The 14,379-nt window shown below is 41.0% G+C and overlaps 1 protein-coding gene across 1 annotated transcript in view; it reads left to right on the top strand.

Moving 5' to 3' along the window:
• Positions 1-14,379, top strand: part of Cmya5 (cardiomyopathy associated 5) — a 96,622-nt gene that overhangs the window by 32,643 nt on the left and 49,600 nt on the right. Inside the window, exon 2 of the mRNA XM_004870225.4 lies at positions 4,294-13,951. Within this exon, the coding sequence (XP_004870282.3) occupies positions 4,294-13,951 (9,658 nt within the window). The remainder of the gene's footprint in view (positions 1-4,293; positions 13,952-14,379) is intronic.

Here is a 14,379-nt window from a genome sequence, read left to right as displayed (position 1 = left end):
AAAAAGGGTGTCAGATGGAATCTCAGAGATACAAAAAAGAATGAAGCACAATAAAATGTTTCACTATCTAGGTAAATCTAAATAAATATTGATGGTTTAAAATAGTAAAATTAATTATATCTTGTGAAATTTTAAAACATTTGTTGGCTTGAAATATAAGTAAAAGTGATATATATATGTTGAAATTAAAGTGATTCATGATACTTGGCATTATCCAGGAAATGGTAAAAAATCCTCACAATTTATATTAGTTATTAATGGGTCAAGGATGCATGTTGCAAATTCTAAAGTAATTGCTGAAAGAATAGTAAAATAGAATATAACTGCCAAGCTAATGGAGGGGGAAATGGAATAATAAAAAAAATTCAAAATAAATCAAGGAAGAAAAAAAGGAACACTGACTAGGTTGTACAAATAGAAAACAAATAATAAGACAACAAATTTAACTCTAGGGAAACTTTAATCAGGGCTATCCTCAGAAGGAGCCTTTGGCGCTCCTGTCTGGTACTAATCTGTCCTGTCCTTGATCCAACTCAGACCTGCTGAGCCTTCTTGTCCAACTCTACAGGGGTTAGGGGAGTCATTAGTTTGCCTCAGCGCCCTCCTTGGATAAACCTGCACAGGAAGCCAAGTAATCACCAGAAGGCTCTTTTGTGAGGACATCATCAGAGGCAAATGGAAGAGATGATCTTTACACCCACCATCCTTCAGTGATGAAAGGCTGTTGTGTGCATAGATGAAAACATTTGCATTGCTTAGTGAGAAACAGTCCTAGCAACATTTCTGAGCTTCACAAGGACAATTTCCCCTGAGTTAGTACAGTACAGTACAGTACATTGTTTCTTTAGACTGAGTGTGATATGAACACTTGGGCTATGGCTTTGCACACACTAATATAGTTGTTCTCTGATGCCAGCCTATTATTCAACTTTGTCTCTCACTGAGCCAGTGTTCATTTATGTGCATGTTTTGCATATCTTCGGACCTTTTCTGTTGATCTCTACAAACCTCATGCTGTCTTCTCTCCTCCTCCATTTTACCAACCAACCAGTTTCAGCATCTGTCCTCTGTGAAGTCTTTCCTTCCTTAGGAGCTATCTGGCCTACTTCCTGCAATAGTTCTTATCACATGTTATTGAAATGTTTAGTTCTGTCTTCTCACTAGATTTGAATTTCTTGAAAGAAGGTTCTGTGTCATTATATTACATTCTTACTATCTAAACTTAATAAAAGTTTATTAAATGCAAAAATGAGTTAACAAATAAGCAGATGGTTGGTTAACTCCACCTCAGTGGGGCTCTATTCTAAGGCCACCATTTGCATGCTCTGCTCAGCACTCCTGCTCAGCTAGCTAGCTCATGCCAGCTAGTAATGAAAATGTCTCTGCTTGGGCACATTGAATTTACAATCCGTAATGAACTCTAAATTGAATTTATAATTGCTTTTATAATGCTGCTTACAGTCACAGTCATTCCAAATTCTGACTTTCCAGATGCGTGTCATAACCTTAATTTTCAATTTCATCCTACTTCTGTTAAGTGACACAAAAGCAAAGAGTAGTATGAGTTGAAAATTGTGAGCAATAACTTTAATTTTGTATGTAAAAGAGCCTGAAAAACAGCTCAAAGTAAGATTCAGTCCAGGACCATGGTTAGATACTAATCAAATTCAGTAGCTTAATACCAAAACAAATAACGGAGCACAGAATTGCCAGAAAATGGGGAACCTAGTTCTTCCCACTGCTTCCCAATCCTTTGCATTCAGGGTGTATAGACTGTAACAGGCTGTTATCTACAGCACACTGGTGTGGATGGATGAGGCTGCCTGCTACTTCAGGCCAGCAGTCCCAGGCTCCACCTGGCTGTGCTGAGAAGTAAGGAGATCAACATCTCAGCACAGCCAGAACTCCCTTTTGGGAGAGTACTGCTGACTAAAGTTTAACAAAGGGGAGTAGAATGTACTAATGGTCTTTGTCTTCAGCCAAAGCTAAAACACCAGGAAGGGTTCAGAGTAAGCAAGAAACATACATTTTAGATCTAGGATTTATCTAAATTTTAGATCTAGGATTTCAACTCCGGATGCAAATTGAAGTCACCTGGAAGCTCTTAAAACATAAAACATGGCAATGCCCAGACTCTACACTGCACATTAAATCAGAGTCACTGTACAGAGGGATGTGGAGTGATTTCAGTATTAAAAATCTTCCCACAGAGGTTTCAGAAGTGTCCAAATTGAGAACCACTGATATATGCAGTGACTGATGATGATAAAGGGCTAATAAATGACATAGTCCTAACTATGTGTCTTTTTAAAAGACACCTTAATTTAATGCTTATGCTTAGTGGTTTTAACACAGAATTTTCTGTTTCTGTTGTTGTAGAAAGGTATAAGCCAGTCACTTGTTTGGATTTATTTCATAGTGTAGCCATATTTGTAGGATGAAATAGCCCATGGAGTTTTTTAATCTCCAACTTAATGTTTATGTAGCTTTGGCAAACATGTCTGGTTCATTGGTTAGGAATGGTGACAGTGGACATTTTAAAATTAAGCCTCAAAGGGTAGTGATGTAGGATGGTGGAGGATAAGTATTCTAAATGGAGAAACAGCATAACTGCACGTGAGAAAAAGGGAAAGGAAATTCCAGATGAGGAAAGTGTTGCAGAGTGACAGACAGGGTCCCAGACAACAGCTGAAGGGGCAACCACAGCCTGCCACTCTACAGGGGACAGGAGAGCCATCGAGGGAGACACCTGTGCGTCTGTGCTCAGGCTGCTTTGCTCTCAGGTCCAAGGACTGAACTGGAGGCTGATTACAGATCATGCTTACTGAGCACTAGCTACATGGCTAAGACCTTTACTTAGCATTTCATGTCTTCACAGCTATCCCACAAGGTAGGTTTTATTATTTTCCTGTTTTACAGATGAGGAAAGTGCAGCATGGTAGGCTGCATTTTAAATTTTTGGCCATCTCTCATTTATTCAGTGACCGGTTTTTTGTTTATCCTGACTCAGAGATCTCATGATATATTTCCTGGATAGTGAATTATATATGATTGCGTGTCACTTAATGGTAAGGATACATTCTGAGAATTGCATTCTATGGTGATTTCATCATTGTGTGAACATCATATCACATACTTTATACAAACCTGGGTAGTAGAGGTCATTCATTCCACATCACCTCCTGATGCAGTCAAAAGACAGTAAGCATGAGATGTATGAGGCTGGTGCTGGCATGACTAGGCACATGTTGTTACAGTAAATATTCTTAAGTAGAAGGATTATACTCCAAAATAACAATACAAAGTTTAGTACATAAACCAGTACTACATGTATAACCCAGCAATCACACAAACCAGCAACATAGTTTGTGTTCTTTGTCAAGTATGATGTACAATGCATAATTGATGTGCTATACTGTTATACATCTGGCAGTTTCTAATGACACTGTGATGTCACTAGATGATAGAAATTTTTTTATCTCTACTGTAATCTTCTAGGACCAATGTCATTTATGTGGCCCATCATTGACCAAAATGTCATTTTGTGGCACAAGATTGCAGTTAAAACAAATTAGCCATGCTGGAATAGGTGCGTACTTGGAAATACTGTCAGCTATGGATCAGAGAGCTAAGGATGCAGAGCATTTTTTTTTTTGTAGATATGAAGATTTACTAAGATTTTTGAGCAAGGAGCAGCATGATGAAACTGTTGAGTAAAGCTAGTCTGGAAGGATGGGGAGAGGGTAAGGGGTAACAGGCAAGTGTGATTCCAGCTGAGCAGTTAGGAAGCAGATGGCAACAGTCTAGGGGTGGGGTGGTGCAAAGCTGGTGGATGGGGACGGTGGTGACAGAGAGGGCACAGGTACAGGAGACAGATGAGGACTGTGGTGATCCCAGTGAGGGTCACGGGGGTCAGGAGGCCACTGAGGGGGAGGTGCTGCAGGGACCCTCTGAATTGTTTTTGAGTTTTGTTTTTTTGGCACTGGGGATCGAACTCAGGACCTTGTGCTTGCGAGGCAGGCACAGTGCCACTGAGCTAAAACTCCCAGCCCTGCATTGTTTTTGAGTTTGAGGGACATTAAGTCATTCTGGCCTCTGAGGTGTTATTGTGTTTGGTAACCTAACTTTAATATTTTAACATACATCTCTATTTTTAGTGTAGATGACAACATTGAGCTCTGTATTTTAATTTCACATTAATCTTATATCTGCTGTAATGTATTTACTTATTATAATAATTAAAATTCATATTATTACATAATATATACTTATGGATAGTGTTCTGCATTATAGGTTATCAGACCAGGATGAAGAGGACAAGACCAGGCAGGAGTGCATCATGTCCGACCCTGCCTTTTCCATGGTGACAGTCCAACGGGAAGACAGTGGGATAACGTGGGAGACCAATTCAAGCAGATCTTCTACTCCATGGACCTCGGAAGGGAGCCAGACTTCTGGTGTGTGTAGTCTGGAAGGGTCAAGTGTGAATTCTCCTCCAGGAAGTGTTTCCTTTATTGTGGATGAAGTTAAAAAGGTTCGGAAAAGAACTCATAAGTCAAAGCATGGCTCACCATCATTGCGTCGGAAAGGCAGCAGAAAAAGAAATTCTTTTGAATCTCAAGATGTTCCAGCAAATAAAAAGGACAAGTCTTTCATTTCAGAAAGCCAGGCACTAAACATCGAGAAAGAGAATTCATCTCCTGGCATCTATGATAAAACAAGAAAAAAGAAGACCTCCTCAAATACACCTCTTATTACCGGGGCAATATACAAAGAACACAAACCATTAGTGTTAAGGCCAGTCTACATAGGAACCGTACAATATAAGATTAAGATGTTTAATTCAGTTAAAGAAGAATTAATCCCTCTGCAATTTTATGGAACATTGCCAAAGGGTTATGTCATTAAAGAAATACATTACAGAAAAGGGAAAGATGCATCCATTAGTCTAGAACCAGATTTGGAAAATCATGATTCTAACATAGTTTCCAAAACAAGTAAATTAGTCACCCAAAGCACAGAAGATGATAAATTAAGAGAGCTTGGTCCCCCTTGGAGAGGTGTGCTCTCCAAAGGGTCAAAGTCCCTGTCCTCATTATTTGGCCATGAAAATCAAAAGAAAATTGATGTTGAATCCTCCCTAAAAGCCACATCTGCAGCTGAGTCCATAGCCTCCCATTATTTGAGTAACAACGCAGCAGAACAAGAGGTGCTGCTCAGACCCCCACAGTCAGTGCAGCCAGGTGATGAAGCAAAAGCCCATGAAATCAAGGCTTCCTCTCTTTTACTGAAGGCATCACAAACTGTGTTCCAGGAGACAGCAAAGGAAGAATCTGAGGCTGAGGTAGAGAGAGCCATCACTTTAGAGATGGACTCTTCAGTCTCCTCAGCCTTGCTTGATGAGGCTATGAAGGAAGTCATGGATTTTATTGACTGTACCATGTCACTGGAGGCAGAGAAGGATTTGTCAGAGACAGTCTCACCTGGTCTGTCACCATCTACTGAGGAAGGCCTTGAGCCAGGCAAGGAAGAACTAGAGCTGACTTCATTAGAAAGGATGGAGCCAGCCTCTGAATGCATGGCACCCACTCATTCTAGTGTCAAAGGAGAGAAAGAGGAACCCAGGCCTGAGCCACCCATTTCTCTTCCTGAGCCTCTCATGTTCCAAGAGCCAGAAAAAGAAGAACTGGAAGCTTCCCCACCAATAGCTGCTATACCTGAACCTGAAGGTTCTAATTTGGAAGAAGAGATCATAAAACTCGATTACCCAGAAAGCCCATTAGTTTCTAAGCAGCCCTTCCCACCACAGTTGTCCCCTGAGATGTGGGAAAAAGAGGAGCCCAGCCCTCCATTACTGACAACAGTAGCATCTGACCATGTCACTTTGTCTGAAGAGAGAGAGGAAATCGAGTCTGTTTCTACCGACTCTGCTTTTCTGTCAGAGCACTCAGTCCCTCAGGATTTGAACCATGAACGAGAGAAGCAAGAAGTTGATCCAGTTTCTCCATCCAGTGCAAAAGCCATATCTGAATGTGCAGTTTTCTCAGAGGAAGAGAATGAAGAGTTTGAACCTTGTTCTCCAGCTGTGGCCTCAGTGTCCAAGTGCTCTCTCTGGCCACCCACTCCTGAGAAGCCTTCTGAAGGCCTGTCACAGCTATTTTCTGCATTCCCTTCAGAGAACATGGTCCTTTCAGGAGATGAGGCCTCAGAAAGTGGACATTACATACCAGATTCCACATCTTCAGAATATTCAGTTCCCTCGCATGAAGCACAAGAGTCACTGAAGAAAACAATTGACCACAAGTCCCCATTAAAATCAAAAGATGTTTCTGAGCCCGTGATTCTGTCAGAAGAAAAAGACCCTGAGTCACAGGATCCAGCTGTGGCCTCTGTGTCTGAGCGCTCTCTCTCACCACCCCTGATAGGGAAGACTCCTGAGTCCCAGAGACCCCTGCCTTCTGCTGCTATCCTGCAACACATGGTCCTGTCAGAAAAAGAGGACCTAGAGGGTGAGCATTTCACACTAAATTCAAAATTGACTTCCAAATCTGAAGTCCCCCTAAATGCAACACAAGAATCCCAGAAGATCATTGATGAGGTGCCCCAATTCAAATTAAAAGACATTTTTCAGCACACGATTCTGTCAGAAACAGAGACGGAAGATGTTGGCTCATGTTCTCCAGATGTGGTCCCTGCACCTGAATGCTCTCTCCCACCCCACACAACTGAGATGATTTCTGAATACCAGGCCCCACCACATGCAGGGACCCTATCTGAACACGTAGTCCTATCAGAAGAAGAGACAATAGAAACAGAGCGGTACTCACCCTCTTCCACATCCACTTCTGAGTTTTCAGTACCGCCATATGCAATGCCAGAGTCCCAGGAAGAAGAAATTGTCCAAAGATCCCCTCTGCATCTTAAAGGTGCCTCATCACCCATGAATTTATCAGAACAAGAAGACATTGGACCCTTTTCTCCAGATTCTGCATTTGTGTCAGAATTCTCATTTTCTCCCTATTCAACTCAAGAAACAGAAAAAAGAGAATTTGAGTGTGGTTCCCCAGTGTGTTTAACATCTCCATCTGAACACCCTGTTTTGTCAGATGAAGACACTGAAGATGGTGGACTTTTTTCCCCAGACTCAGCATCACAAGTTTCAGTCCCACCATACAGAATCCCAGAAACAGAAATAAATGAAAGTGAGCCAGACTCCCTCTTACCTGCAAGGTCTGTTTCAGGATTTTCCTACTTTTCAGAAGCAGATGAGGAAGAGACTGGATCAACAGCTGCTACACCCATCCCTGAGTATTTTGATTCATCAGAGAAGCAAAAAGCTGAGCCTTTCCCTATCATGTCTATACCTGAAGCCTCAAGCCTTCCATCTTCAGTGGATGAAGCAGACAATGCAGAAACTAGGTTGGATGTTCAAACATTCTCAACATCTGTATCTGAATATCTCATTTTGGCACAACAGCAGAAAACTGAAGCATCTCTGGAGCCTGAGCCTGAAGATTTGATTCCACCATATTTAACCAATAGAACAGAGCAGGAAGAAATTAAGGCTAAGTCATCAGCAGCTACAACCCATGCTGCTTCAAATGTACAATCATCCTTGGCAAAGGAAGAAACCAAACCTATTTCACCTGCATCTCAGTATTCAGTTTTACTTGATTCAGTCTATGCAACTAAGAAAGAACAAGAGCCCAAAGCATCACTTATTCTGAAAGCTGCAGATGAACAGATGGCTTTGTCAGAAGTCAGAAAGGAAGAAACTGTGCCTGATTCTCAAGAAGCTACAGCACATGTGTCACAGGATCAAAAACTGGAGCCTCAGACTCCAAATGTTCCAGGGTCTGGGATAAAAAATTCAGTTTTGCCTGAGCTGGTAAGTGAGCCAAAGAAGGATGTCAATCTCAATTTAGCTCCAACTGTGCCTTCTGAGCTAGAACAGAGCACACTGTCAAAGAATGAGCCTAAAGTAGTTAAAGCATATTCACCTCCAAAGGAAAGATCTATATCTGGACCTGAAGTTTTATCTGCAGTGAAAACGGAAGTGGAACATGTTTCCAAAATAACAAGAGGGCTTCATTCAACCTCATCTGGAGTAGAAAAGGAAGTTGAACATGGTCCACCTGCACCAACATTTTCAGCTTTGTCAGAAGAAATAAAGAAAGAAATGGAACCCAGCTCTTCAACAACCACACCTGTAACTAAGTGTGATTCAATCTTAACCAAATTAGTAAAAGACATCCCGATGGATTCATTTCCTGCCAAATTACTAAAAGACATCCCGATAAATTCATCTCCTGCTACCCCTGTAGAAGAACATCCAGGCCCAACAAAAGCAGGAGAAGGTGAATTAGGAAGTGATTTTCCAGTGCTCCTAAAGCCTGTAGATGAGCATTCCATTCTTATTGAAGAGGAAAAGGTAGTGATTACAAGTGCTTCTTCTAGCATTAAAGCTTCTTTATCCAAAGGTTTGGCTCCATCAGAAGTGGAAGAAGAAACCAAAATGGATTCACCTCCAAGTGTGTGTTCTACCTCGGACCACTCTATTTTGTCAAAGGTAGACACTGAAGAAGTGAAGCCTGGATTGCCAGTAGACAAAGTGTCATCTCCTCAGCATTCAGCTGTGTCTGAGGGAGCAAAGGGAGAAGACAAGCAAGGTCTTTCATTTTCTGTGGCTCTTGACTCCACACACTTGGTTTCATCACAGGATACTGCCTCAGAAGTATCAAGGCCTGAACCTGTGCTTTCACTCAGCCTGGAGAGTGGGATTGAGAAAGAAGAAACTAGACTTGTTTTGTCACACGCTGTATCACCTGCACCTAAACACATAGTTCCAGGAGGCAAAAATGAGGACATGACAAGTTCTTCTCCCAAGTTTGAAAACTTAGTGTCAGAAGACTTAGTCCCAACACTACTGACCCTTGGGGATGGAAAGAACAAACAAGCAGGGGACATTACTTCACCAGTTCATGGGGATTTCCTGTCAGGAAAACAAGATCTTGCTATGGCAGAGCTCCCTTTGGAGTCTGAGAAAAAAGACAAGCTGCACCAACTATCAAAACTACCAGAATTCACTGGTGGTTTAGGCAGACAGAGTGGGCCTATAGATACAGAACCAGTAACATGTCTTATAACTGATACAGAGAGTTCTGTTTTGGAGAAGGGCCTAGTTGAGCTTAGGAGCAGAGAAAAAGAAAAAGAAGAAAACAGGGAACTTTGTGTGTCTGCTGCAGAACCATCAAAGATTGCTTCTTTTGACCTCTCTGCAGAACAAAAGAAACCCGAAAAATTACTTTATTCAGATCAAGCTGTTAATTTGTCTGATGTGAGCAGCTCTTTTGAAGATAAACCAGATCTAAATATTAAACAGTTGCCATTCATGAAAGAGAATTTGCCTTGGGAACAGTCACAATCATTTATAACAACTGAGGCTGAGCAGCTGAAATCCTCTAGCAGAAGTGACCCACAGATAGGGCAGCTCCAATCTGCTCCATCCAATGAGGATCACACATATGAAATCGGAAAGCAGGTTCTGTCTCAGGCTGTGAAAGAATCTCATTTGCCATTACAAACACCAGCATCCACTCCTGATGCTTCTGGGAGTCATACAGAAACCTTATCAACTGAAACTTATTCTTTTGAAGAAATAAAGCTGGTCCAAGAACCAAAGCCTCTAGTTCCAATTGGAAATTTGGAAAGAAACACAGAGAAGGGGCAGATCCATTCTTTCATGGAGAGTGAAAGTTTTATACCGGAGAAAGCAAACATAGACTTTTCCAGTCTTTCTAAAGAAAGCATCTGGGAAGAAGTCAAACTACCTCCTGAAACACCCACCCAGAAACCAGTGTCTGGTCCGTCAGCAGGACAGATGAAGTTGGAAATCACCTCCTTTCCGGTCAAAGCATCCCATTTCCTGGTGGAAGCTGTGGAACCTGCACTGGGCAGTGAGAAAGAAGCACGCAGGAGCATTCCTCCGTTACTTGAAGAGAAGCCACGAGAAGAATCAAAAATGGTTCTGACAAAGATTATAGATGAGGCGACTGAAGGAAGGAAACCAGTGCTTGAAGTAAAGATACCCATTCAAACAAAACCCATCCCCTCAATCCAAGCAAACGAAGAACCTCAACCACCAGAGACACCGGAAGTCACACAGCAATTGCATGAGAAGCCGAAGATGACAGAGCAAAGGCTTCCTGAGGAAAAGGGAAAGAAAGGACTTTCATCTTTCAAATCATGGATGTCCAGTTTACTTTTTGGATCAAGCACCTCAGATGACAAAGTTCCTGAAAAAGAAGAATTAAGCACTCAGCCAAGTCACTCTGTAGAAAAAGCAGTGACTATGATAGAGCCAAAAGGTAAGAGTCCTGCTGATTTTAATGCAACCAAGAAACCAGGTGATCATTCATTACCAGAGGTGTCTAGTGAAGATTATGGGAAGAATAAAACTCCAGATTCTTCAGAGAAAATGAGCATAGACTTAATCACTTCTGCTGATAGTGAAGAACATTTTGGAGTTCAACCTGATAAGAAATTGGTTATGGAAGAAACCAAAAATGTTCCTTCTCATGTTACTGAGAGTAAAAGATACCAGAAGCCAGCAATAGCTCCTCTATCTAATTGGAATATTTCTATTCTTAAGGAAGAACTAAGTGGTGATCAAAAAGAAAAATCATTTTCATTTGATGTAGTAGATAAGATGTCACAACAGCTAAAATCAGATTCATTCACCTTCACAAGTAAAAATATCATGAAAGAATCAGAGAAGCCAGAGCCAATAATTTTGCCAGTAGAAGAATCAAAAAGCAGTTTAATTGATTTTGGTGAAGACAGATTAAAGAAAGAAATTCCCAAACCTACTTCCTTGAAACATTCTGAAGAGGAAGTAAAACTTGGTCCTGTCAGCCTAACGGAGGACAAAGATAACTTGGAAACTCGATCATATACCTTGGCAGAAAAGAATGACCTGGCAGACAAACAAGAAGTAGTGCCTCCCTTAGAGCTTAGAGAAAATAAAAAAGTAGTGAAATCACAAATGACACATGAATATAGACTTGTTGAATTAGAAGAATCAAAAGTTGCTGCTAGGCTGGAGCACATCTATCCAAATGAAGAGCATAAGGAAAGAGCCAAAATTATTGTTTGTTCTGAGGAAGAGAACAGAGAAGAAAAAGAAAAGCAGTCACAGGTATTTTTGGAAGGAAAGAAGCAGCAGGAAAATCAGCCTGATTCTCTGAATGTGGCTAGGTCTATGCCTGAAGAGCCAGTTATCTCTTCTCTTCATTCTTTGGGTGAAATACAACCATTTTTGTCAATTAAAACACCATCGATTACTGAAAAACCAGAAAGTGTGCTTTCAGAGGCTCACCTAGAAATCAAGGAAAGACAGGTGGTAGAAAGCCAACCACATCCATTAGAAGAAAGTAAAAGTTTTGTGAAGAAAACTAAGACTTTGTGCCCAGTGGATCTTCCTTATCGTGATGAAATAGATAAGCATCCTTTCCCTCAGGAAGAAAATATGGTATTAGAAAAGTCAAGCAGATATCTGGCAGGTGACAGAGAGGAAAAGGGACAGCTCACACTGTCACAGCTGTCCACAGGTGGTTCAGTAGCCACCACAAAAGAAAGCACCAGTCGAGGATCTCCATCTCTAATCCCTGGAAGTACTGTAGATCATCCTTCTGATGATACAAAGAGCTTAGAAATGCCACTATATTTGCTGTCATCTGTAAAACCACAAACTCTTGTTCCAGAGGTTTGTCCAGAAGTTAACATAGCCAAGAAACAAGAAATTCCATGGACAGAATTGACTCCAGGTCACCCTACAGGCCAAACTATTCAGACATCTGAAGATCACTCATCTGAGATGCTTAAGCAATCTGTTCTTATTTCAAAGCATCCCTTGGAGAATGTGGAAGATGCTCACATAAATGAACTGTCCTCTGCAGCAGGAAGCAACTATGCTCAATTTATAATTAGTGCCTCAAAAAGCAAAGCTGATGAGATGACATCTGCTAAAGAAATGTTCAAGGAGCCCGAATATGCACATGCAAAAAAGGTAGAGTCCACAGTGACCGGCAAACCAACTGATCTTTCACAAGATCAGAAGAGTGCCTTCAGTATCATTTCTGAAGGTTGTGAGATATTGAATATTCATGCACCTGCCTTTATTCCTTCAGTGGATGAGGAAGAAAGTGAACAAATGAAAGATACCTTGGAGTATTTAGAAGACAAAACTTCATTTAAAACTATATTCCTTCATGATGATAGTGAGGCAGTTGTTTGTCATAAAATGTTACAGAGCAAGCTAGAAGATTCTGAAGGAAAAGTTACGTCATTGAAGAATGAAGGAAAGGAAGCTCATGTTACAAAAGAGAAGATAGCCATGGACTCAGACACTGGTGATTTAGCTTTCATTCAGCCCACAATTCCCAGTGAAGAGGATTACTTTGAAAAATATACTTTGATTGATTATAACATCTCCCCAGACCCAGAAAAACAGAAAGCTCCATGGAAACTAACTATGAAGGAGGAGATCTCAAAGGAAGCTACAGAAGAAACTCTCACTTTCCCAGAAAGTTCCCAGGGAAGTGTCCTAGAACAAGAATATGACCTGGTAAAATTAGATGAAAGTTTTTATGGACTGGAAAAGGACCACAGCAAATTATCTCAGCCAGAGATGCAAAAGTCTTTGGTTACTCAAAAATCAGCTGACAGAAATGCTTCAAAGAGCATAAACAGAGATGTGGACTCCAGGTCACTTGGGATGCCTTTATTTGATTTAGAGGAAGGGGTTTTATCCAGAACCCAGATATTTCCGAACACTGTCAAAGCTGTTAATCCTGAACTCCTGGAGGAGCCACCTGCACTTCCATTTTTATATAAGGATCTGTACGAAGAGGCAGTTGGGGAGAAAAAGAAGGAAGGAGAGACAGCTTCTGAAGGTGACAGTGTGAATTCTGAGGCATCATTTCCAAGCAGAAATTCTGACACTGATGATGGAACAGGAATGTATTTTGAGAAGTATACACTCAGAGATGACATTCTGCATGACACATCTGTAACGCAGAAGGACCAAGGCCAAGGTCTAGAAGAAAAACCAGTTGGCAAGAGTGATTCATATCAACTGATAGCTGCAGAAGGGGAAATTTGGAGGAAGTCTGGAATTGTTCTTTGGGAAAAGAGTTTGGAAGAACAGAAGGTTGTTTACGGAGAAGGAGAAGCCATAGGCCATGTGGAGACCTCTAATGACACAGCAGAACAGAAGAAAGCTCCCATCACTGAGGAGGTCAGAGTGGTTACCCAGAACATAAGCTATGCGGTTCCATTTCAAGATAGCCGCCATGTTCTAGAGAGTGTAGCGGAAGTGAGCAGTCAGGATAATGAAGCAGGAAACATAAGCCAAGAGGTCAGTCAGAATGTCCCAACGCAAGTGTCCTTCCCAGAGGAAGAGTTTGTGTCAGGTGCAACTAATATTCCAGAAACCCCACAAGAAGAACCTAAAATACTGGTCCCACCTGAGCCAAGCGAAGAGAGGCTCCGCAACAGCCCTGTGCAGGATGAGTATGAATTTGCTGAATCCCTGAATTATGAAGTGGTTAGTCAGGACACTTTATCAGATGAGGTATATTCAGAATCTGCACCTGAAGTTGTGTTGCCTCAAGGAAAGGAATCTGTTGAACACATCAGGAAATGTGAACTTCTTACTGAGGTAGAACAGAATACATCTACTGACCAGAACAAGTTGGCCAGAGGGAAGACAGAACAAGACCAGTTGTCATCAGAGTTAGTGACTGAGAAGGCACAAAAGGAACCGAAGAAGTCCCAGATTGACACATATTGCTATACATGCAAAAGCCCAATTTCCACAATGGACAAGGTGTTTGGCACCCACAAAGACCATGAGGTTTCAACGCTTGACACAGCTATATGTGCTGTTAAGGCAAGTTAACTTTAAATTGTAATATATATTTTTAAAGAAAAAATATATATTCACCTTCACATTTTCTCAGTTAAAAAAGGACCAGTATTTGATATCTTTATGCAGAATATGCATAAGGATATGCAGAATCTTTATGCATCTTTATGGAGAATAGCCTGGAAGCAAATTGAGAATATTTCCCCAAGAATTTAGTTGAGGTTGTCTTGACAAATATTTATTGAGTATATACTATGTGCTGGACATTTTTCTAGGTCCTGGGGACTACCAGGAAATAACACGGAGTCACTGACTTTGGGGAACTTATCATCTTATAGCATCTTAACATTATAAAAATACCAAATAATTTTAGACTTAATAATATACCTTTGAACATAAAATATAACTTATGCCATCTATAGTGTTGTTCTATAAAATAATCACATAGGGCA

This window comes from Heterocephalus glaber, unplaced genomic scaffold (genome assembly GCF_053883595.1).
Source record: "Heterocephalus glaber isolate CG9 unplaced genomic scaffold, H.glaber_assembly_v1.0 deba00001757, whole genome shotgun sequence".
NCBI classification, from domain to species: Eukaryota; Metazoa; Chordata; class Mammalia; order Rodentia; family Bathyergidae; genus Heterocephalus; species Heterocephalus glaber.
This window is presented reverse-complemented; position numbering and strand designations above follow the sequence as displayed.